The 27,044-nt window shown below is 33.4% G+C and overlaps 1 protein-coding gene across 1 annotated transcript; it reads right to left on the bottom strand.

The window, feature by feature from the left end:
• Window positions 1–4,389: 4,389 nt before the first annotated feature.
• Window positions 4,390–7,013, bottom strand: LOC120271589. Its single transcript, XM_039278272.1, has 5 exons — window positions 6,728–7,013; window positions 6,435–6,658; window positions 5,333–5,450; window positions 4,852–4,952; window positions 4,390–4,426 (listed from the first exon to the last, which is right to left on the bottom strand). The coding sequence occupies exons 1-5, from the start codon at window positions 6,917–6,919 to the stop codon at window positions 4,390–4,392; spliced, it is 672 nt and encodes a 223-aa protein (XP_039134206.1). The 5' UTR covers window positions 6,920–7,013.
• Window positions 7,014–27,044: the final 20,031 nt, after the last annotated feature.

Here is a 27,044-nt window from a genome sequence, read left to right as displayed (position 1 = left end):
ATACCAACAATAAAAACACATATTCCAACAATTTTTTTACAATTAGTAAAGTCTTGTGCACATACATCTATACCAGCAGTTATAGCTTCTATTGAAGGGTTCCTTAAGTTTCAGCAGACTATAACTATAACATTAATCTGCACCATTGGTAAAGCATCATATTTATTGCATATGATAAAATGTATGTTCGACGTACCGTCCGTAAAAATCTCATGCGTGTAGACCTATACCAACGGTTACAATATTTGTTGGAATAAATCCAGTTTGATTTGTCTCGGTATTACTGACTGCAGCATCGTTTGCTCTAGATGTATATTCACATGTTTAGCTTTTAGCAACAACTATACCGTCGGTAAAATATATATCAATCAATTGATCTGGCAATAAAACTATTATTGTTACCCACTGGAAATATATTATGAATAGTTTAATAATAACTCATACACAATTAAATTAATTTACAATAAATTAAAACAATCAATGCCACCATGACACAAAACATTCACACTCAGAGGTAAAAAGAAAAACTTTTACATCACCTAAACATATGTTTAAAGGTAGAGGTCTCATAAACCACCATTCAATCTTTGGACTAACAACCTAATAAAAGCAATAAGAATTTGCTTTCCCAAGTAGGACCCGATGTCATCTTCTAAACTGCATCACCTACGCGAGGACCATTTTAAAAGATTAGAATTAATAAGGATGCTGTGCAACAATACACACATATATATCAAAAACTTACAGAGGTTGAATAATATACTATAAAGTAAAATAATATACAACATGTCATGCCTTCTTTTTCAGTTTGAAACAATGAGAGTTTTACTTGATGCATTTGGATTTGCTTGATGACTGATTCATGGGAATGATTTATTCCCCACACAACGTTTTGTTGAGCACTAGAAGCACCAAGTACCTACAAATTATATAAAATAGAGGTGAAATTGTTTTACACAACAATAGCTAGGACTTTGCAAACTAGTAATAACTTGTAAAGATTTACAATGATATATATACACACACTCCCAGGCCACACCAATCAAATGCCAACCACCCAAACACAAAGAAGCACACGTGCTCGCGGAAAGTGAGCCCAGTGGTAATTAATTACCATGACTGTGGAGAGCTCTCTTAGCTGTCATACATATACATGATATGTATATATATATATATATATATAGAAAGAGAGAAGCAGAGATATACGCCAATAACACACACAGAGACAACATAAAAGTCAAAACCTATGGACATGCAACAGTGCAGCTAGATACATTCATAGCGCATGTGTGCAGTAGACAGACATTAGGCAAGACAAGAAGCCTAACCTTTCTAGATTGAAGGCTCGTGCGCATCAGCCTCACGCTGACATATACATCATTCAACTCATGAGTTCATTGTATCTCTTTATTTGAAATAAAGTTTTGCTTCTTCTTCTATTTTTAGTCATATCAGTGCTTCTACAGCTCTGTAAATATTTCTTTTGTATCTACTGTAAATGATACTTGGTGCATTTTATTAGCATTAAAAGACATAAAAAGCAGCCTGCGTAACCTTTATTGAAATAAATATGATGAACCAATTCTACTAAGTGACTAGTTGCTACTTCACTTATGAAATGAACAATTAATCTGGAAAAGTCATTCATTCCGACTTTAGAAGTTTGGTCCAGAGTCTGTCTCATATATTTTACCAACTCAAAGGCATTCATTATAGTTTTTCCGTAAATTTCAACTTCAGTTTTTAATTTATATAAAGTCTCCTGGTAAAATATGTAGTATCAGCGTTTCAGGAATAAAAGTACAAATTGATTCATGAGGAACAAAAAGTTAAGTTTATATCTTAAAATAATCAGCGCCGTATAATTAGAGCAACAAAACTTTCATTTCATTTAATTAGTGGTAACTTATGGTTGTAAATCAATACATTATAGCAAAATTGAAATAAATATAATTGATACACTATCATAAATCCTTTAAAAATAAGCACTTTTGCCAAGATATGATCATATGTTTACTTGGAAGTCGCAAAGATCTCCTCCTTTTTCATTCAGATACCAGAGTACAGAGTACCATGTTAAAAACAATCATTTTCCAAGGTATAACTCCATCAAAATAAATTGAAATTTTTACAGATATTTCACACTGCTATTGCAAAAATAAAAAGCACAATAATGTCATCTGGATGGTTGCTTTCATTCCATGTGAAATGTAACTATAGTTGTGAGAAAATAAAAATCAAAATAAAGCAGACTCTAATACTTTTGACAATCAAACAGAACTAGTTGTCGATCTATCAAACTAAAAACAACTTTGGAAAACAGAGATTTACAGCTTCTAGTACCTTGAATTCTAAAATGAATCAGCCAAGATTGGCTAAATAAATCTGACAGAATTGCAAATGCAGGAATTTTTCATCAGGGCAAAAGAGACTCATAAGAAATGATTACCAACAGCCAATTTATGATATCTTTTTCATATCAAATTCTTACTGATTTTTGAGTAGTGTCAACATGAAAGAATCTCATAAGAAATGATTACCATTAATTCTCCTACTATTAAAAGACATGCAGGAATAACCAAATGCATTATCACATCATCAGATAAAACAAGCTTTAGATGTGCCCTATTAACTACCACAAGATTTTTAGCCTTATCATTAACTAATTTAACTCACTATAATACCTAATTTTTGTAACAAAAAGCAAAATCAAATAGAAGGGGTTTCCTCCATCATATATTATTTTTCCCATAATCTATTAATAAAATTTCCAATGAGACATGATTTGGCACTCAGAAAAGAAAAATAAATAAAATAAAAGAAAAGGAAAAGAATCAAATACAGCAAGCTAAGGAACCAAACAGAGTTGTCCATATTTACACAAACTCAGACTTTGGGTTTAACCCCTAAATTTGACCTAATCCCATCAATCTCAAAGCTAGAAGCTAACAAACAAACATTTGAAAAGTGTTCTTCTCGGTAGCACAGGCGAAAACCTATAATCATTAAAAATGTCTCAATTAAGAATCTTTTTACTAAGAAACCTTGAAGTCACAACCTCACTGAATGAGCAAGTGAACATCAACATATATAGACATTATGGATTATATTATCATACTGAATTGGGACATATAAGGATGAAGCCCATCAACTTCATAGAACAAAAACACAAAATCCATCAAAGTGATCAAAATTATATGAACCCTTTTCATTTAAGGTCAATTCGTTCATCACATGGACAAAATGAAATGAAGAACCCAATGAAGAAATTGAGGGCCTTCAACCTGCAATTATCTGATATATCTTTCTTGATCCGATACCTCAGATTTTCTAAATCCATATTCATATATAACTCTCTAAGGCGCGCTAGATTTTAGAGAACCTTCAAAATCTCTACTTAGAATCAGTATATTGCTCCAGAACATTGAGTGAGAGCATGCAATTTGGACCACCTCGACTTGCATAGACCATTCCATTAATATTTGTTCACATATATAAGTTTGCAAATATTTTTCATGGGCAAATCTCTTGTACACAAATTATCTATACCTCACACCACTTACCCTGTCAAATAATAAATAATTTCACTTTTAATGAGGTATTTTGAGAAATTAATATTTGGCATCACATCAGGGAGAATCCCACAATTAACATTTTTATTCCTATTGGTTTCTAGTAGAGGTCACTGGTATCTTTTGTTACTATTTATCTCACAACATCTACCTAAGCCTTAAGGGTGGGTCTGGTTGAATGTTAAAAGATATTAAGGTTAAGATTTGAAAATTTGAACTCGTTTTGGAGGAAAACTTTGATATGGACTTGACCTAACTTCAGTTAATTAATACTAATTAAATTAAATATATTTAGATTAGAATTTTTAATTTCCTATTTGTCGATAGTTGTTTATTAAAAATTATATATTCAGAAAAAATTATTATATAAATTTAACTAATTAAACTAATTAAATCTTATAGAAAAAGATCAGAGGGCTAACCTTAGATGTTTGACTGGAACTTTGTGGCAACCCTGGGTTACCAGGCTAACCTAACAACCAAACATAAACCTTGTTGGATAGAGGTAAAATGCTTTTATTTGTCCCACTACCACACAATAGTTCAATCATCAGTTTATAAACATAATTTTTGTTTTAGTTATGGCCCGTGATCCTGAAAATTCCCTAATCCATGTTTCCTTTAAATCCTAAGAGATCAAAATGCAAGTGTGGGGGTCATTTCTAGATATCTATGAGGTCAAATAAATTATTAATTGAAACCTTGAGTATTATATAAAAAGGCAAAAGAAAGCAAATGACAAAGAAGAATTAACTGTGTAAAAATAAAATATGCTGAATACCTGTCTAGGTAGCTTGTTGATGTTGACATTATGTAGTCATATATATAACTGAAAATTATATAGTGGTATGCAACTGCAAGAGTAAAGAAGTAACATAAGTCAACAATAATTAATGCCTAACATCTAAATACTAAATTATTCATAGTTGCTTGCGATCAAGAAACTCCAAAAGGCAAGATGCAAAAGTGAAGAATACACAATTCATTTAACATTTTGAGAATTAGGTCACAGAAAATAAACATCTGGTATAATAGACAAGTCTTAAAAAACATAACTACACTGACTAAAAAGTTTCACTTCTATCAAGACATATTTCTAAAAATTTTAACAAATAAAATATTTGCACTCACTGAAGTCCACAGCAAATTGTAAATAATCAAGCCATGCAACTGAAACTTAATAAAGAACATGGAACTTCAATTAATAATCTGAATGGTTAAGCATGATTATTGAAAGGGAAGAACAAAACATATGGTGTTTTTGATAGACATAGCATACCTATCAGATACAAAAGCAAATCTCACATTAAATGGATCCTTGAGTGCATTTCTAAGCAAAATACGCTTTGCTTCAATCATGCTTGATTCACCCCAGTCCACCTAGGCAAAGATCAAAATTGGTTTAAAAGGAAATGTTAGTTATACAAGGCAAAATATTATACCCTAAAGCATTCATCAACAATTAGTTTAAGTACAAAAAAATACACCAAACCATGAAAAAAAGTAATAAAAAGCACACAAATTGACAAAAAACTACTATCACTCTCCAATTATTCAAATAGTCACACACACGCACACACACACAACGATAACTGTCTAATAAAATGGTGGGTTATCCACAATTACTCAAATGCCGAAACAAAAATTTATGATCAAGGAAAACACATGTGTGCGCATGATATTCAATATTCATGATCGATGTCTAATAAGTTAAGGGTTGATTCTCAGGTTAAGATACTACACCAGATAAAATCACAAACCTGTATATCGTTGTTGACCCTAACGGCCATAAAAGTAAGCAGACCTTGTTGTGTCTTTATTGAGTAGAAACCCAGGCCTCGAATGTACATAAATTGAAAACCTACCCTCCTTCTCGCCCTACAAGTATTCAATGCTCCGTTAACAAATCAAATTTCTAAGAATAAAAGAAGAAAAAATGTAGATAAATAACAAACTGACAGAACCAACTAAAATCACGGAATCCCTCTCCCAAATTGTTGAAAAAAAAGGTTTTAATGTTAAATCATCTTTTTTTTATTTTTTAAATCATGCAACATACTAACTTCTGAAGAAGTTTGATCTTACTGAAACCCTTAATTTGTGGGAAAGCAACAGGTTTGACGATAATTCAGCAAATTAAACAAAAATTATAAGAGTACATGATAAATCCTCAATTGATTTGATTGTTACCTAGAGTTCATTGACTTTAGAGGTTTCTGGGGTAGAGGGTCTGGCTATAGTCATTACTAATTGTTGCTTCAAATACAGGTGCAACTCATTAAAAAGATACAGGTAACATTATCAAAATTTAGTATTAAAAAGTATCAAATGACTGGCTGCCCATGTTCAGATGTTCTTCAGGAAGCAATGGATATTGAAGCTCTAAGATTACTTGCAAGTTCAAGTGAAAAGGAAATCTTATCTTCTCAGCCATCATAAAAAGTTGAGTCAAAGGAGATTATTTGTAACTAGTATGTACACTGGATTCCTAGTAAAATCCCACTTTGAAGAAAAAATATTTGTTAAATTGGAATGAGATCATCACACATGACTGGTTAAATACTTGTTTAAGATGGATGTTCTTTAGATCAGCACTAGGGTTTTTGAGTTTATCTAATTAACAAACTATTATTATGAAACTTAATAGTTGTCCTTACTGGTCAGCAACAAATTCTAAATTGGAAAGGAAGGTTCCTTCTTAGAAAGCTCTACTGCTTTTACTAGCAAAGGCTTTTGCTAATGCAAACTAGAGATATTTTCCTTAAAGAATTGCATGAAAAATTAGTAATAAGTTTTGGTTGCTAAAAGCTTATCTTTCTACTAATAGACAAAATTAAAATTCTCAAAAACCAAGAATCATACCAGAACCAAAAGCCATCGCTGCCGGCCGACGCCCGGCTGGATTCTGATCGAAGCTTGAAGAAATCAAAGCACCGAGATCCAGAGCAACACCATGAACTCCAACCCCGCGAGAAGAAGACTTGAGATTCCTCCTCCTTGGAAACCGATATCGATGTTGATCCTCTCCTTGGCTCAATTCCTTCCTCCCTTGTATCAATTCGTCTCGATTTCTCTCTTCTTCTTCGCTGTGTCTTGGAATCGTGACCCAACGAGGGCTCCAAATTTTGGTAACAGGGCTTAGTAAGGAATCAAACCTGTTCTTGGAGAGTGAGCGCAAGGGCAAGATCGGCATCCACTTGGCTGAGGTTGGTGAACGGCGTGCTGGTTGGCCGCGATACGGCTTGGGCAGGATCCCCATCGCCATTGCCAGCGACAACAGCAGCGTTGGGGTTAGGGTTCTGATCGGCGGACTTATCTCCGGTGCTGAGCTCGTTCGAGTTCTCCATCGTGAGTGATTGGGCGAAGAAGAAGCGAATGGAGAGGTCGGTGGGGGTTTCTGCGGGAGAGAAAGAGAGAGAGCGAGAAGGAGATGAAGTGACGTGATATATAATAATTTCTAAGAAAAAAAAAGATGGATCCATGGAATTCATGAGTTTCTATTTTCTTTTTTTTATTATTATTATTTTTATTACATGCCTTTTTGAGTTTTGTTCTATAAAATAATATTTTTAATCCATTTTGAAAAACATCTCAACCCTTGATTTCGAGATGTTAAGGATCAGATTTTGAAAATGCCTTTTTATAAAATAATATTAAATAAATAAATTCTTTGTTAATAATTTGACCATTGTTAATATCTTCCGCTCGAAGACCTTTTACTTTTGTCTTTGTTTACTTTGAATATTTTGTTAAGGAAATAGAAGAAGCCGCAACAACACCGCTCAATCCCTCAGCTCGCTCAAGATCAAGCCCATCATAGATGGCTGATTCGTTGCACGGATGAAGATCGAATGGAAGACCGACCTCCGAGTAGAAATCAAGGATTAACTGACAGGTTTCATGGAGGTATCTGGAGGAGATCCTGCCATTCAATTCGAGTGCGTTTCTCCCCCACCAAGGTCTAGGGCACAATAGAGAGACAATTGAATATATTTAGGGTTTGAAACCAATTCTTCAAAAAAGGAAAAAGAAGTGAATGGAGTACCTGCGAGAAGGTTTAGGGTTTCGAGGAGCATCCGCGGGAAAAAAACATCGATCCTCCGACAACAATGAGAAGGGATGAAGATGGGTTTGTTGATTTTTTAATAACTTTTGTTTTTGATATATTATTAAAATTTATGAAAAAATATTTATTATTTATATTTTATAAAGTTTGAAGTTTTATAAAGCTTTCTTATTCATTAAGTATTAATTATTTAAATTTAAATATTATAAAGTTAACAATAAACTAATTCAATTTAACATAAAGATTAATTTTTTATCGTTGTATGAAATACTTACAATTTCATTAATTTATATAATGAACATTATTTGTTATTATACAAGAGCAAGTAAAACAATTATTAATTAAATATTTATTATTTAAGTTTAAATATTAAACAACTACCAATAAACCAATTTAATTTAACATAAAAATTAATTTTATATTTTTATATGAAATAATTATAATTTCATTAATTTATTAAATAAACATTATCTTTTAATAACATGGGTTTTTTCAATATATATATATATATATATATCATAATCCAATGTTAAAAGTATTTTTAAAAATAAATAAAATCAAATATTTATTTACCAAAAAATAAAATATTTTTTTAGTAGTTGCAGTAATGAATGCTAATCTTTTAAATATTTATTTCAATAATTATTTATATTAATCAAATAAAAAAGTATATAACAAATTAATTTATATAAAATAATAAGTTCATTAATTTTCATAAATTTGTAAATTAATTTATTAATTTATATATCCAATCGATATTCATTAGATTGTTATTTTTACGAATGTGCTTATAATTTATAGAGTAAATTATCATGACATTATTTTTTATATTTGTTTTATAATATTTAATTTTTTAATTTAATTATTATTCTCAATATAAATCTCAAATTTAATTATGATAATATTATTATTATTAAGCCATGCTCTACTAAACATAAATATAAAAAAAGTAAATAAAATTCAAAACATATAGCTCTACCAACGAGTATGATTTCCAAATCACTTTGAATGTTTGATCTATTCTAACACTTATTCATTGGTATAAATAATTTATAGCTACTACATTTAACCATTGCTATAGATAAGTATAAGTATAGCGTAGTAGTTATACCAATGGAACAATATCTGTAAGTAAATGTCATATTTATTCTAACAAATTGAATGTTCTGTTGGTATAGATAATCTATAGCTACAAATTTGACTATTACTATAGATAAAAGTTTACTTATACCAACATATTAAAATCCGTCAGTAAATATCTTATATATAGTGACAATTTTAAAGTATCGTCAGTAAAGCCAGTCTATAGCTACGGAATTTAACTGTTACTATTGAGAAGCGTCAGTACATGGCAATTTTTTTGTAGTGGCAATACCCATTTTCCAAGCACACACAAACACAAGCACCTTTAAAACTCAAACCCTAACCCTAATGCGATGCACTGTTCCCTATGTCCGAATAGTTATTGGGGGACCTTGATAGAGGCCAGACAAGCATCTGTCTAAATAATACCAACTACTTGCAGACCCCACTCCAAATTGCTAGTGCTGCTATTCAGCCATCTCTGATTACTGCCATAAATTTGGCTGTTTCATGCTTGCATGGTTTTGTGCTTGTCTTATATATGGTCCTTGTTTAACATTGATGAAGTTTGTGTACAACCACAACAACTCTTAGTCCCCATTATTTGGGTTTGCTAAATGAATTTTTTCTTTCAAAGTTATTTTATCAAGGGTAAAAAAAAAACAAAAAAAAAACTTAACTCTTTTATATCATTATGTAAATTTTCTGTGGAATATTTTTAAATCTATTTTTAGAGTGCATTTGGTTTGTAGAATAGAAATTGGGGAAAAAAGGAATAGGAATGGGAAGAGGAAGTAAATGAAAATTGTGTTTAGTTGAAAGAATAACTCTTTGGGAATGAAAACTGTATTGGAGGGAGATGTAATAAAATGACCTTTATACCTTTATTATAAAGAAATGATATTTATATATCTAATGAAAAATAAATGTTTTTATTTATAAAATACTTAAAATATAATTATTTATTTTAATATTATGACTAGCAATCAAATTAAATAAATTACTTCTTCCACATTTTAATTTTTATAATTAATTGTTTAATTTATCAAGTTTATTATAATATTATGATTATCATCACCAATTGAATTAAATAAATTATTTTATTTATAAGTATTCCAAATTCCATTATTAATTTTAAGTTTTATAATTATTTATGTAATTAATGAAATCTAATTAATATTATGATTAGCAATTAAATTAAATAAATTACTTCTTCTACAATTTAATTTTTATAATTAATTGTTGAACTTATTAAATTTATTTTAGTATTATGATTTTTTGTTGGAATAAATAGATTCTCTTAGTTCTATATATTCCAAATTTCATTGAACGTTTTAATTTTCATAATTAATTGTTTAATTAACTAAATTTGGTTTAATATTTTGAAAACATAGGAAAGCTTCGAGCATTGGGTTTTATATATATGCCATTTTTTTAAGGGTAAAAATATAATTTTGATCATAAGAAAAGGGGCATTCCCCCAAAGTAGGGGAGTGAACTATAACTATGGTAGAGGTTATCATAACCTCATGTATGGAATGATTTTCACTCTAGATCCCTTGTTTGGTTTGGGGTCTTTGGAGGTGTGAAGAGCAATTAAGATGGGTGAGGTGTATTTGGTTGGGGGAGCTAGGAGTAGGAGAGGTTTAGAGGAGTTTGGAGAGGTGCATCATTCTTCCATACCCCTCATATCTCACTCTTTCAAATTGGGGTCTTTTGGACGAGTGAATTTTTTTTGACAAAATGCCCTTGGTAGAATAAGATTTCCACTAAATTATCCATTTTAATTTAATTTAATTTATTATTTAAAATATAAAATTAATTTTAATTCAAATATTTATTTTGTAGTCTTTTAATTTATTTTTTTACATATTGATTTAAAATTAATAATAATATTAAAATTATGTAAAAATATTAAATACAAAAAAAATGAGCAATCATGGTATTAATTTAATAATAATAATAATAATAATAATAATAATAATAATACAACATAATAAAAAAAATCAAAATGCTTTAAAAAAAAAAAATCAAAACTCATTTTATATTAAAAGGCAAATTGGTCCATATACATCATAATCCTCTTTCAAGTTTCAACCATAAAAAAATACCTCATTCTCCTCACTCAATCGAACTAAACATAAAATCATAAAATTATTTCAAATCCTTCATCCTTCACCCACACTCTTATTTGCTCCCTTATGTTCTTCTTTAATCCAAATAAGGGGTAAAAACTAATTTAAACATGGGGATGAAAATTTGTCATCAATGATTCTCCCACAATGACAATCCATTTGTGCCCTTACAACGTTTGACTTGGAGAGCTTCCACCTTTCTTATAGACGCATCTATGGATTATCGAAGGATATACTTGTACCATCTTAATTGACTTTTTCTTAACTTGTCAGTGATATGTGTCACTTCCAATCTATTTCATTCATTCTTAAATTGGTTCTTCTACTAACGCGTGATATCTACCTCAACATTTTCATCTCAGTCATACTTATTTTTTTGAGTATATTATTTCTTAATCGGTCCTTCCTATTAAGGTTAAAGTTTTTGTTATTATTATTTTTTATATACAACTATTTTTTTATTTTTATATGATCATTTATTTTGATGTTTTTATTTTCCTGTGCAATGTGTAAATGGGTAAGAATTAGCATAAACTTTCATTAATATACATTATATTATAATATTATATATATATATATATATATATATACACACACATATATACATACTTGATAGGGATGCAAGTGTACGTGCCAATATTGTAATAGTAGTGTGCGTAAAGAAGAGTGTCAGTCCACAGGGGAAAAAGTGAATACTAGTAGTAGCACTAATTCCGAAAATTAGCCTAATCGATCGAATGATAAATGTGTGAACAAAAGGGAATGAAGCAAGAAATACAGAAATAAAACATAAGAGAAGTCAGGGGAAGAAACGATGTCCGGCCATAATATCCATCTTGGGTTATGAAGTACATGACAAAGGTTATCTAAGTAAGCAATTCTATTCGAACTGAGAGATTTCCTAAAGTATACTAAACCTTTCTTGCGAAGGCAAATAGTAACTGAATCAGTACAATGCTGATACAGTCACCCTACAATCGCATTAACACTTTATGAAACCTCACTGCAAGCTAATGTAAGTAGATAACCTCTCTTGTGAAGAGAGATTATCCCTAATCTAAATACAGAGTAGAGATGCGAAATAAAAGAGCACACGCATCCATAACCATTGTCAAAGCACAAACCCTAGATTTCAACTATGTCCAATCATCTAACAAATTAACTCTCCATGGAGGGAGAGCTATCAATGCAAATACAAGACACGACGAGTAAGATAAAAAGCATTAAAACCACCTTCTTTATCGTGCCAGAGTGGGATCGCTGGAGAATGCTCCAAGAACCTTCCACACAAGGCACCAAGGTGAGCTTGATGGCTATGATCTCCAATCCCCTTGAATGTGAGTCTAAATCTCCATTGGAATAGCCTTTTGAGCCCTGGAGATTCATCCCATTTCTTCCCTAACTTCGTATCCAAGGAATCCAAGAACACCCTAAAAATTCTCATTAGATCTATTTATACTCGTCTACTTATGGACTGCTTACAGGCGTAAAAATGTGGCCGTAAAGGAGTTGGAGAAGTGGTCTCAACCCTTACGGGAACACTTATGACCGTAATTCACGTTCGTAAGTGCTGGACCGTAGATTTTACTGTGTTGCTTCTTGCGACCACCATTACGGGCGTAAGTAGTGATCGTAAACTCCTCTAGATGGTCTTTTAGGAGTGTAAGCCTTGTCTGTAAGATCTTGGGGTTTGGTGACTCTTCCTTACGGGCATAAGCATGGACGCACGGTTCTCTGAAAAAGTACTTACGGCCATAAGGTAGGCCATAAGCTGCTCGTAAGCTACGTAGTTTGGCTTCTCTTTGTTCAAATGATGTCGAGAGAGCTCCAACTTCTTCGTTTAAAGTCTAGAATGGTTCTTTTGGTTCTTTCTTGTCTGTAAATGCTGCCTGAAGCCTGAGAATATGAAACATACTAGATTTAGCATCGAATTTCATATTATGATTGTAATACAAGCTAAATGAGTGTACAAAATGATATAATATACATAAATATTGTATACTTATAGATGAATATAAAATTTTATCTTCTCAGAGTTCATGAGATATTTCTTAAAGAAAAGACAAATGTGTGATTCATATCGCTTGAAAATTTATTTTTGAAAAAAAAATGCAACCATCAACCTTATTTAGGAGGTTTTTTTTTAAATGCATAATTTTTTTTAAAAAAATCATAGGTTGAAAAATGCAAGAATTCACTGCCACGTGGCACCCACCAATGTGAAATTCCCAATGGCAACTAATTGTGATGGTTTTCCCTCTCAACTGTACTTGAACTTCAACCAAACTTGAATATAAGACATAAAGGAAGATTAAAACAAGAATCTTTCTGCAGTAAACTTTTGTTATTCCCTTAATATTTTAGATTTTAATATTATTGATTTTTAAAATTATAGAACCTACCTTGATCATTTTAAACAACGCTCAAGTCAGGCTCCGCTAGATTTTGTTGAATCTCGCTTTTATCACCTCAAATTTCATGAGGTATTTTATTTTTAGGAAAAGACAAATGTATAATTACTATTAGTTGAAAATTTGACTCTAAAAAAAAAAATACATGCATGTACCCAACAACCTTTTGTTAGTTTATTTATTTTTATTTATTTTCATAATTAATGTTTTATTATGAGTTTAATATTATAATAAAAAAAACTTTTAAATAATGAATAAAAAGACTGATAAGAATTTCTAAAAACTATCTAAAATAATATTAAAGGATTATTTTTTTATAGATAAATTATAAGTTTACTATTTAGACGTATGGAGATTAAAATCAATATTTATGTGAAAAAAAGAATGTTTAAGTGAAAATATTCAAGGATTTAAAAACCGGACCGGTCGACGAACCGGTTGGCCAACCGGTTCGCGGTTCAACTGGTCCAACCGGTTCAATGCTTTTTATTTTTTAATTTTTTTTTTAAATAAATAAATTTTAAAAAATAATAATAAAATTTCATAAAATTATAAAAAAAAATCCATAAAAATCAGAAAAATGGGGAAAAATAGAAATTTAATAAATATAACTATGAAATTAAAATTTTATTTCTTTTACTAGCTCACAAGTCACAAATCACAAGTCCTCCATGAATTTTATTTTCAAAATATAAGTATATAACTACAAGTCTACACTCTATAAGACTCAAGACAAGACTACATTAAAAAAACAAGACCAACAAGTAACAAACAAGCCCACCACTACCACAAGGCACAAGCTTGAAGAATTCACAACTTTCACTTCTATATAAAATTTAATTTCTCAACATGAACATACATAGTTATATACAAAAATACTACAAATCTACAAAGTACAAATAACAAAGCACCAAACAAGTCCACAAGTATCAATTGATTCAATTCACAACTTCAACATAATAAAATTCAAATTTTCCAATATTAATAATTTAATACAACAAATTTTCTAATATTAATATAACATGAACCACCAAATAAATTCAAAGTTCAATTTTTTTTTAAAAAAAAACCGGTCGGTCCGGTTGAACCGGTTCACCGGTTCCCGGTCCAACAACGGTTCATAGCCGGTTCAATTAGAACCCGGTTCAATATATACAAATGAACCGGACTGGTGGCCGGTTCCCGGTTCAACCGGTTCAACCGGCCGGTCCGGTCCGGTTTTTAAATCCTTGAAAATATTCAAGAATACACTTTATTTTGCACAATGTATATTATATAGGTAAAATCAATAGAGTAATGAATATTAAAAAAGAGAATAGGTTAGCTAATGCTTATTGTCACGCACAACGCGACAAGACTTAGCTTAGGTAACTTCTTGGAAGGTTCCTCCCCAATACTTAGAAAAATATTGTAAGTGTCATATTGTAACCCCTTGTAACATAGTGTTTAAGAAGAGTCTTGGTCATTCTAAAATTCTCCCCATGAATCTGGAAAACTCTAGGAAACGGAAGAAGAGTCAGAAGATTAGATATTTTCTTAGAATTGTATAGAGAACTTTAAAACCTCAATGGTGGCCGTCGGATCAAATTAATCCTCACCGTCCATTGAGGAGGTTGGGCACTATAAATACCCCTAAGGGGCTTACCTTTGAGGTCACCAAGAAAAGTGTAAGCAATTGGAGTTCTTAAAGAGAATATTAAGTTTTCTCAAAAAACTTTTTGGTAAGTTCTCTTCTTAAGCCTTAGTAAGTTTTAAAGCTCCTTTGAGTTCTTTGGTAGGCAAACCAAAGCAAAAGGAGTAGGCTGAACTTGATCAAGGAAAGTGATCAAATGCCGGCACGCGACGTTGGTGAAAGTTCAAATCCGTGACATTATGTATTGTGTTATCAGAAATTGGTTTTGTTAGATTATGCTCAACACTGTTTTTATCTTCTCCAAGATTACGATTTTTTTTTTAAAAGACAAAATAAGTTACTTTGATTGGTTAGAAATTTTAGTCATTTTATTAATAAATAGTAATTTAATATGAGTTCCAAATTATAATAGGAAAAAGAAACTTATCAAGAATAAATAATTCATTCTAATGATAACTTCTGTAGATTATCTAAAATAATATTGAAGGATTATTGTTTAACAAAGGTATACTAAATAAATTATTTACGCATACAAATATTAAAGTAAAAATTATGAAAAAAAATGATTAAACGAGAACTTTTATGCATAAATTCTACTCCCCCACTATATATAGGTAGCATCAATCAACTCAAAAATATAAAGAATAGAATAAGGTAAATAGATAATGTTTATGTGTTGCATTCATGAGATGTAGTACGTCTATATAAGGTAATATTCATTGATTTTTTTTTCTATTGCTATATATATATATATATATATATGAAATATCAAATTTAAAGTTAAAATTATGATCATAGCGAGTTCTCTACAACCCCTCAAAATAATTAATTTTATTTAATTATTAACGTAAATAATGTGTTTCATTGATTAAACTCTTTATTAATTCACATGCTACAAACGTTCTACTCATCAAACTTACCTTCATACATACCCAATTTCCCCAAAATTCATTAGGGCATATATATATATATAAATATATTATTAGTTCACTAAAACACAATATATAAAAATAAAGTAGCAATAACTTTACGAGTACTTAACAATTTTCAAATAAATTTCTTTGTGAACTTTGTATACATGCACATATAATATACATATTTTTATCTGTATTCATCTTATTATTGAAAATAAGAGGCTCTATATATATATATGACAATAAATCTTCTATGGATGTCCATAAATAAAAAATTTATGGACATCCATAAAAAAAATCTATAAAAGTCCAATTATCAGCCGTTGGATCATGATCCAACGGACGACATTGGCGAACAGTAATTACTGTTCTAAATAGCAGGGATGGACCTAGGATTAGTTGGTAGGGGGGCTGAAGGGACGGAACCAGGACTTATTTATTGAGAGGGTTAAAGGCAAAATGTCAAAAAAAAAATGAATCGACATAACAATTGTTTTCGATACAAAATAGTGCAATATGGTGGCATTTAATTAAAACAACCACAAAAAAATGTTTATCTATGCACACTTGAGCTAGAATTGCCATTAGTGCGACACATGCTACTTAGAGGAGGTAACTAAATAAACCCAAGCTGTTGTTTTTAGTTTTTTTTAATTGTTTCACAAGTTACAACCCATTAACTTAAAGTTTAAACACAAGTTACACAATCACAATAATTAATGACAATTAAACACAAAGCTACAAGACAAAGCAATCAACATGCAATAGCACATGACCAGCAAATCAAAAGGCCAACCATCCCATCTAGCATTAGATAATTTAAATTCAAAATTTAAAACTCTCATTCAACGCCAAATGTTTTCTCTATCCAAAAAGTCAATAAAGATCCGTAATTCATTGAGACTTGGCGTTTCTACTCCCAAGACTCCCATCATCTTCAAGACTTCATCTTCCTTGAGACTTCGCCAACCTCCTGAGAGCTCGAGGAGGAGGAACCAACGTCCGACTGTCCGAGTGCCGAGGAGGGGCTGCCGCTGGCTGGGCCGACCTGGGCCCTGACCCCCTAGCCGGCCGAGGGAGGGCTAGTTTTGGATCTTCCGGCCAAAAAAGGAAGACTGCCGGTGCCGAGGGGGGGCTGAAGCCCCTGCTAGCCCCCCTTGGTTCCGTCCCTGCTAAATAGTAATTACTTATATGTTACTGTGGTAATTATTGTTCATCAATATTGGCCGTTAGATCGAGATCCAACGACTGATAATGGACGTCCATAGATTTCTTATCTATGGACATCCATAGAGGAATGGTCCTCTATATATATTATTAATACTTACTATTGTTTTATGAATGTGCTATTTGTATTTATTTTTTAGAGGAATGGTCCTCTATATATATTATTAATACTTACTATTGTTTTATGAATGTGCTATTTGTATTTATTTTTTTCTACTCGCAAAACTAACTCATATCTAACATAAAACCAAAACGATAAAAAAAAACAAATTCCTTTTTTCAAATTCATAATCTTTTTTCTAGCGATGTATATGTTATAAAATCGATACAATTCACTGCCATGAGATATCAATATATCAAGTTGAGTCTAAATTAGGGCTTCTTATTTTTAATAAATAATTGAGCGCTACCACAAAATACATAAATGGCAGAGTGACAAATTTGAAAAATTAACTTAAATACAACAACTAGAGGCTACTTGCAAAACTAACTCATCTAACACAAAACCAAAATGAAAAAAAAAAATACAAATTCCTTTTTTCAAATTCATAATCTTTTTTTAGCGATGCATATGTAATAAATTGCATACAATTCACCGCCATGAGATATCAATATATCAAGTTGAGTCTAAACTAGGGTTTCTTATCTTAATAAATAATTGAGCTCTAGCACAAAATTCATAAATGGTAGAGACACAAATTTGAAAAATTAACTAAAATACAACAACTAGAGGTTATACTTGATGATCCACACCAATAAAGCACATCACATCTCAATTCTAGTTTGATTTTCCCCTTATCACTACACTATGCATTCTCATTAACAATGCCACCATGCAAAATCATTCGCCCCATTCAATAAAGATTCAAAAAAGTTAAAAATCCAAAGAAAATCTTATTTTCTTCCAATAAAAGACCACAAAACAATCCTTGATGTATCTAATTATAGACGAATTACACTAAAAGTTGCATTTGAAAACTATATTAAAAATGAGGGAAGAAAAGGGCAAACCCAACCAAATAAAATTTCTATTGTTAGAGGAACACTAGGAGCACGTGTCTAAATTTAAAATTTTAAAGTACTTCTCATATTTTTATCAAAAGAGCTCACAAAATAGTCTATGATGTTTTTGATCAAAGATCCATTACATTAAAATCTTCATTTAGAGAACCATATGAACAACGAGGGAAGAAGAGGTCAATTACACCATCTAAACATATGCAATAGCTCATTATTTGGTGTTGTCCCAACAAAAATCATCACCTTCCCCAACCTCATTAACTACTATGATACTCTTCCTGACAGTACTTTGTCATCAATCTCTTCAATCTAAGGTAATATATAGTCTCTCCAGTTTCTCTAAATTTTAATCTGGAGGAGATCCCTTTGCTTGTTCTTCTTTGTTATTCTTTAGTACTCTAAGAATTTTTTTTTTTTGGGTTAAGATGTGTAAGATTCTTGCCGCTCATGAGCCAAGAGAGTCCTGGTTCTTTAATTGTTCACAAGTATTGATTCATTTTCTATTCAGTTAAGATTTGTTTTTTCATTTGATTTATGATATTTACTTGAATTTGCAGTGTTGCAATCTATAGGTGACTTGCATAACATTTTCCAATGTCTAAGTCTTATCGTAATAGAAAACCTGCTTTTGTACCTAAAGTTAATAAGGCAAAAGCTGCAAGTAGTAGAAAGAGATGAATAAAAATTCTAAGTTGTAGGAGGGTCCAACTTAAAGGAGAATGTAAATTTTCTTTAGCAACTGCACCTGTTGAAATCCAAAAATAATTATCAAGCATGTAAAACATGGGCTACATATTATCTTTATTATTCTTGTAAGGCTATATATAGCTAAATCAATTGTTTAATTGAATAAGAATTTTGTTCTCATTCTTATTTAATGAACAATTCCAAAATTTGATGGGTGTTATGACCACTGGTGTGCAGTTATGGAAAATTTCATGTGATTGAAAGAATGTTAAAACAAAATAGAAGATGGGATTTCTACAGTTTTAGAAATAATTTAACTCAATGAAGCACAAAAAAAGGCCAATGATAATTCAAGACTGATGGATTTGAAGATGAAGAATTATATTTTCCAGTAATAGATAGATTAATTTTGGAAACCATCTTGAACAAAGATACACTAAAAGCATTTGGAACTCTTTGAAGCGAAAGTACTAGGGGACAACATAGGTGTAACAAGCACAATGAAAGCTCTTAGAAATGTGCTTGAGATGCTAAACATGAAGGAGGGAGAGTTTGTAAATAAGTACTTTGCTTGTATTCTTGTTGTAGTTAAGAAGCTAAGAGACAATACCGTAAAGATGGATAATGTAGTAGTCATCAAGAAGTAAATACGATCTATGATATCAAAGTTTGATTTTATGGTATGTTTAATGAAGGAGTCAAATGATTTGGATGATCTTACCATTGATGTATTATAAAGTATCTTTTTAGTATATGAGTAGTGTATGAAAGCTCATGTTGTGGAAGAGCAAGTGTTAAAGGTAAATTTTAGAGAATCCTCAGTAGAAAGAGGATGAGTTATCGTGGTATAGGTGTAAGTTTAACCAATCTATTGTTGAGTATTATCACTGTCATAAGCTTGGATACTTTCATTATGAATGTCCAAAAGAGTTTAGTGAAAAGCAAACTATTTGAAATGTAGGGAAGGAATGTCATTGTTAGCGAATGTAAATGACAAAGAAGTTAGTAATGAAGAATCATGGTTTTTAGACTTTGGATGTAGCAATCATATGGATGGCAAGTGATAGTCAAATTTTAATGAGAATTTTAAGAAAAAAAGATGAAATTACAAGATAATTCAAGCATGAATCTGATGTGAAAAGCTAAAAGCTAATGCACGAATATTCGTGAATGATTTTATACAAATTAAGCATTGGTCAACTAGTTGAGTAATAAGTGCTTGAATAGATATATTTTTCAACTACACATTGTTTCACTTAGCTTATCCATATTAGATAATTGATATTTTTGGTACTTAATTCATTTTTTACTCATGCTTAGATCACAAATTATATGCTTATAGTAGAAAAAAGTTAATTTGGAGCAATTTTGAGTCAAATTGATCAAGTATTGAGGTTCTTGGAGGTAACATGGTCATCAACAGGGGGCAATGCACCAATACTATAGCAAAATATGATATTGTAGCAAAGAACTGTGACATTCCATAGACTAATATGGCCTAGAATACGACCCTAACATGAGGCCATGTAAATCCACACGTTCGTGTACTTCAATATCAAGGTCGTGTTCTCCTAGGGTTTTTTCTAGAGTTTTGACTCGGGGGGATATACACAACCTGACATACACCCATTGTTTAATCCCATGTATGAGCCCAATTTTGGGACTATAAAAGGGCAAACACAAGCGACTTCTTGGTAGACTTCCTCCAGACTTTTTCTAGCCCTTTTTCTAGGGTTTTGATAGGATTTTTTTACAGTGGTTTAGGAGGTTTTCCAGCAATCCTTTGGATTAGATTCTTTTATCTTCCTTTGGGATTGAGCACGCCACTATAGAGGAGAGATCCTCTGTGGCTTGTTGGAGAAGATTTAGACGAGATAGCTTAAAGAAGAATCATGGATCACAAGGGGGTTTTCTTAATCATGGTTATGATGTTATTTGTATTCCTCTTCTATTGTAATTCACACTTTATATGAGGAAGTAAACCTCATAGGGTATGAGGACATTGATAAACCCTAGGATATAATCTTGTATTATAAATCTAATATCAGTTATGTATTTGAGTTAATTTTGATTGTGATTCAATTGTGTGTGTTTAATGCCATAATTTTCATGTAGCAACAAATTGATTTCATGTTTGATACATGTGTAGGGGTATACATATTTTTACCACAGCTAAAAGGAATTAAGCATAAACCTAGAGGTAGAGGGTTGAGTTGTGGACCCCGCCCCAAAGCTTGATTAGATTAATCAAAGTTTTTTTTGTTTTCACCTTATTTCCCTTTGTCAGGTTGCTCTCCACTAAGGTGGTCATGAGGAATTCCTGGAGGAATTCATGGTTTCCATCACATCTATGCCTTTGATATTTGAACCTTTTAACTTCATTGTTTTTCTTCTCCTCTTGTGCTTCTTCTTCATTCCTTTGTCTTGTAGAGAGGTTGCTAGGCTGAAGGTTTTTGAAGCTTGGCTATCTTCTCAACACACTCTTTTCCGCCATCATAGTAAGCCCTAGCCCTTCTTGGTTAAAACTCTCTTGGTAGTGTTGTTTTTGGTAACTAAAAGCCATGACTTTTTATCTATCTTTTGATTAGCTTGCCATGTTTTTGTTGATTATCATGTTAGCTCTTTTTTTATTTAGAAACCTTGCCTTGTTGATGACTAAATTCGGAGTTGTTTATGCTTGTTTTTCTCTTAGTTCATAGCTCAAAAATTGTTGTTGAAACCCTTGGAGCTTAGTGTTAGCTCAAAGGCTTGTGCTTAACCATCCTTGTTTGGAGAAAGGTTTGGCCTTGGCATTAGTTTAATGAATGTTAAGTTGCTTAGTTCTTGCTCACCCATGCATGGTGGAGATGGACCTTATTTGAGGGGTAGAACTAGCATGCTATTTAAAAACCATGATATTGTGTATGTTTCCATGTGTATATGTATTCATGTGTATTTTGGTTGGTTTTCCTTGGATTATAGGATCACTTGAGCTATAATCTTGGATTTCTTTTAATTTAGGAGATCACCAAGTAAGTAATCCCTTAAACTCTTGTACTTAAATTTTGTGGTTTTGATTTATTTTTCATGTAAAAATTTCTGAAATTTTTATTTGCTTTTATTCTTTAAAAAAATTATTGTGAGAATGCCATCTATTTATGTCTTGTGTTTTTTTAGAGGAAGAGAGTTTCTATACTTAGTTGGAACCATAGTGCTTTTATTTGCCAAAACTTATACATGTTATTTCCTTGTTACTTCCAAATATTTGGCAAAAGTAATTATCCTTTTTGTAACCTTGTTTATTCCCAATAACAAAAACTTAAAGATTTATTAAGTGCTTGAATCCTTGGTCCACCTAACATCAATTTGGATTACCTATCTATTATTTGGTTATACATTTATCCCTTAAATATCCACTTACCTTTATGTCCTTGCCTATCTTCTTCCTAAAATTTTTAGCATCCTTGTTTTTTAGTCAATATTTCCCTTGAAATTATTTTTTTCTAGTTATCTTGGAATTAGGTGGATCATTTTTTTCTTCAATTGATGAGATACATTAGACCTTGAATTTTTACAAATTTTTAGTATTTTTATTGTATTAATAATCATGCATTTCATCCATGAGTTTGGTTGGATAATTATTTATTGGTTTCACTATTATTTATACTTGTGGTATTTTATTTTTGTTGGTAAATCTTTTTATTTTTCTTAAATTTTTGGGGAAAAATATTTGTGAAATGTTGTTATTATTTCTCCAAAATGAGAACCATGCTTAGGCTTGGAAAAGTGAGTATTTTCTTTTACATTATTTATTTATCTACTTTATTTTATTAGATGAACTTTTGGAAATACTTGTGTATATTCTGTATTCTTGGCTTGGAAATGTATCTGAATTTTTGGTCTCCAAATGAACAATATGCAACCACTGCGTTGGGGGTTAAACCCACGACCTTGTCGACAAGTAATTTTTGGAAAAATGAGACTACGAGTTTCCATGACCGTGTCCGATTCGGTGAAATAATCAACGACCACATGTTATTGATCTCGGGTCACTGGGGGTAAATAAATGATTTCAGTTATTTTCGACTCAGATTCATCACGAGAGGGTATACAAAATGACCTTTGGCACTTTCAGTGAATTTGGAGACATACTTTGGATATTGTATTTATTGTTTTACCTTTTGATTTTGTTTACACTATTTTGTGCTATTGCATTTTTGTGCAAAATTTCAAACCTGAACTTTTGCTTTCAGTTGTTTTTGGATTACTTCTGGGCTAGTGAGCTCATGGATTTATTTAAATCCTTTTTCGGATCACGAGCGATGAGACCCGAGGGATCTTAGAAGGCTTCGGTAGATGTCTTCTTTGGGGATTTAGGTCTTAATGCTTATGTCTTTGCATCAGTTGTATTTTTGGTTAAGAACCTCCTTATAGGTCATGCTGTATTTTATTTACCTTGTATTTGAGTTTGGTTGTAAACCTTAAGTTGTACTCTTATTTGTTATTCAGCCAGGTTTATTTCTACTCCTAGCACTGTGTTAGGGTTTTGAGGGCCTTGCTGAGTTCACTTTGGGGCCCCCTACCGTGGTTCTGTGACCGATTTATCATCGCACCAGGTTGGGGCGTGACAAATTGATGGTATCGAGAGAATATTTAGATAAACCTCTTGTCTAACGATCCTAGTAGTCTAGATAGAGTCTTTAGTGTGAAATTCTTAGGATGATTGATGATTTTGTTAGAGGATATGTTCAGTATACTGTTGCTTGTATTCTTGTGCATTGATTCTTATGTTTTGTTAGGAAGAAGATGACTTCAGGACAAGAGCAGGACAGCGAACAGCCAGCCTTAGGATACAACAAGGAACAGTCGAACAACTTATCAGGACAGAGAAGAAAGGGTAGAGAAAGCGATTGAAGAAGTTGAAAGACTATGAACCGTCTAATGGAGCAGTAGTTCATCCTCTCATGCCATCATCTTCTATGGTGATAAGCATGAACACCCGTGATTTCAGCTCAGCTGATAGCAAAGACCATGAGAGAGCGTATGAAGAAGAGGCCCGATATCCGCATGATGCGAGTGGGACATTGGAAGGTGGATGCGTGGAGGACGGACTTTTACGAGAAGAAGCGACTACCGCTTATGACTATTCCTTGGCTATTCTCCGCGTCTTGGTCCCGTAGATCCCCCTCGTGATAATACTCGATCTAGTCTGTACTATCACCAAGAGCGAGTCACAAGGCCGTGAGTATTTCATACGTAGGGGAAGAGCGGGGGAAAAAAGAAGGCGGCAGCGGCTAGAAGGATTTTGGTGGAGGATCCGAGTTACTTCTCCGCTCACTCCACCATGCTTCATGATGAGAGTTCGGCCGGGAGAGTTGTGGAAGGCTGCTAGTGTTTTTCCTTTCCCTTTCTTAGTCTTATCTTTGGTGTTTAATTGTTAAACCTCCCTCCTTGTATGCTTTATTGTCATTCTCTAAGACTAGTAGTACCTAAGTGTTGCTTGATCATCTGCTTTTCCACGATCATGTTCTCTTTTGGTGTTATTGTTATTATCTTCCCAGGGATACCTGTTTAGATTGTGGTTAAGCCTCGTTGTATTAGAGTAATGGTTCTGCTTGATTTGATTACCTACTCTTCTTTAAACCTTTGTTGTCCTCGCACCCTAGTTTCTAATTGGATTAGGGTTTTTGCGAGAATGCCTCGCAGAGGCTGACTACTAGGAGGCGTGAATGAATTACTTGGTCAACCAGCAGCTGCTCATGAAGGCCAAGGTGGAAACCAAAGCCGATTCCCGCTAACAATCCAGGGGTGATCTTTCGAGCTTTTTGCGTGAAGTAGTGGGGTTGAGTGCGGGGAGGCGCGTTTATCTCAACAACCAACACCGCCACCTCCTCCCCCCTAAAGGAGCCCAAACAAAGAGACGAGTTATGGAATTTAGGAGTACGGGACCCCGCCATTTGAAGGAACCACCAATCTAGATGAGGTAGACCCGATTGGGTAGCAAAGATGGAAAAAAAGCTTTTGTCAGTAATGAAGCTGTACCCGGAAGAGAAGCTCGGGGTTCGGCATCTACATGATTCAAGGACACGCAAGCGATTGGTATAATGGGGAAATTAGGGATCGGACAAGGGAAAAAGAGTTTGAATCATGGGCGAGCGAGGAAGGCACTCTTCGGGAAGTACTTTACCAGGGGACAAGCGAGAGACAACTAGAGCGGCAGTTCAGTCAGGTTTGACACGGGGGAATAGGTCGATGAGAGCAGTGCAGTGGAGTTTGATCAACTATCCAAGTATGCTTGAAGCTAGTGGAAGATGATCGAGTCGAGGCGAATCGATTCGAGGAAAGGTTACACCCTCATATTCGCGGGGGGACTAGCACCTCTCTGCATTTTGAGTACTTATCTTTAAGTGGTGGGACGCGCTAAGTCCCTAGATTACAGTTTTGGAAGGATACTCAAGAGCGGAAGAAAAAGCTTCCAGGAAGAGAGGCGGGAATTTTTGACAACCAAAGTACCCGACCCTCTTGGAGCGGGAGGCAGAGACAACTCCGAGCAATAGAGTTCAAGCTGAGTCACAAGCAGTCAATGGACCACCCGTGGCAGTGACCTGCAAGTTGCCCCCTATCCCTCCTCCCCGGACTAACCTGACCAAGTTGTGCCACGCTGTGGTGGAGCTCACGGGACTACAGTTGCGAGGGCGGGCTTACGGAGCTTGCTATGGGTGTGGCGATCGGGGGTCACCGCATCTGCTCGGTGTCGCCGAAATGCCTTCTAAGCCTCAGCGAGGCTTATAGTGGGGCGAGTTCTAGGGGTCATACCGGCCACGAAACCTCCCGGCCCGCTCGGAGCGACGTGCGAGGAAAAGGCGTTGGTGGAGAACCATCTTCCACGACCCATCGAGGCGAGGCGGACCTAGGACTCAAGGGACGAGTCTATGCATCGACTTCGAGGGAGGATGCTCATGCCTCCAATCGTCGTGGTGTCGTGTACCTTACCCAGTATATTACGCTTATGCATGTGTTTTGTTCGATTCGAGCTACGATTCCTTTATTTCTTCCGCATTTATTCGGAAGCATGCTTTTGCTACCTGTTGTGTTGGATTATGATTTGAGTGTTGCTACACCTGTTGGTGATACCTTAGTAATCAGCACAGTTTGTGTAAACTGTCCTGTGGTAATTGTTAATCATGTGTTGCTAGCTGATCTCCATGTCATGAGCATGAAGGACTTTGATGTTATTTTGGGGATGGACTGGTTATCCTCCACCCATGCCGTGGTAGATTGCCATAGGAAAAGAGTTGACTTTAGAATCCCTGGAGAAACAGAGTTCTTTTTTCTTGGGAGTGCTTCCGTATCACCAACTCGAGTAATTTCTGCCCTACAAGCTAGGAAATTACTTTTGAGTGGGTGCACAGGAGTCCTCGCCACTGTGATAGAAGTCAAGAATGGAAGTCAGGTGCTTGAAGATATCCCAGTAGTGAGGGAATTTCTAGATGTTTTTCCTGAAGACCTTCCGGGCTTGCCTCCGGACAGGGAGATAGAGTTCTTTATTAACCTAGTCCCATGCACTAACTGCATCTCTAAGGCCCCTTATAGGATGGCCCCTGCTGAGCTGGTTGAATTGAAGAAGCAGCTTGAAGAACTTCTCGACAAAGGTTTTATCCCTCTGAGTGTTTCTCCTTGGGGAGCTCCTGTGCTTTTTGTGAAAAAGAAAGATGGAAGTTTGAGATTATGCATCGACTACAGAGAACTAAATAAAGTGAGCGTGAAGAGCAGATATCCATTACCTAGGATTGACGACCTATTTGATCAACTACAAGGATCACAAGTTTTTCTCGAAGATTGACCTCGAGCGGGATACCACCGGTGAAGATCAAGCAAGAGGATGTGCTAATATCTCGCATTTCGAACTCGTTATGGTCATTACGAATTCCTAGTAATGCCTTCGGGTTGACTAATGCACCAGCTGCTTTCATGGATTTGATGAACAGAACTTTCAAAACTTTCCTGGACAAATTTGTTGTAGTGTTCATCGATGACATCTTGGTGTATTCCAAAAATCAGGAGGAGCATGAAGAACACTTGAGGATCGTGTTGGGGACGCTCAGAGAGAGAAAACTTTTCGCCAAATTCTCCAAGTGTGAATTTTTGGCTAGATCAATGGCTTTTCTTGGCCATGTCATAACCAAAAGACGGCATCTCTGTAGATCCTACCAAGATTGAAGCAGGTTGTAGAATGGAAAAAGGCCGACAAGTGTGACGAAATTCGTAGCTTTTTGGGACTAGCAGGTTACTATAGAAGATTTGTTGAAGGATTCTC

Source organism: Dioscorea cayenensis, chromosome 11 (genome assembly GCF_009730915.1).
Source record: "Dioscorea cayenensis subsp. rotundata cultivar TDr96_F1 chromosome 11, TDr96_F1_v2_PseudoChromosome.rev07_lg8_w22 25.fasta, whole genome shotgun sequence".
NCBI lineage: Eukaryota > Viridiplantae > Streptophyta > Magnoliopsida > Dioscoreales > Dioscoreaceae > Dioscorea > Dioscorea cayenensis.
The sequence above is the reverse complement of the archived record's forward strand: the minus strand, read 5'-3'. Positions and strand labels throughout refer to the sequence as shown.

Bases quoted from the DNA above. Each gene is read 5' to 3' on its own strand.
- LOC120271589 (XM_039278272.1), bottom strand. From the start codon at position 6,919: ATGGAGAACTCGAACGAGCTCAGCACCGGAGATAAGTCCGCCGATCAG. The intron at 6,659-6,727 runs GTTTGATTCCTT...TCCAAGACACAG, and splicing joins CGCTCACTCTCCAAGAACAG to CGAAGAAGAAGAGAGAAATC. The intron at 4,953-5,332 runs GTTTGTGATTTT...ATCTTTGCCTAG, and splicing joins GGGTCAACAACGATATACAG to GTGGACTGGGGTGAATCAAG.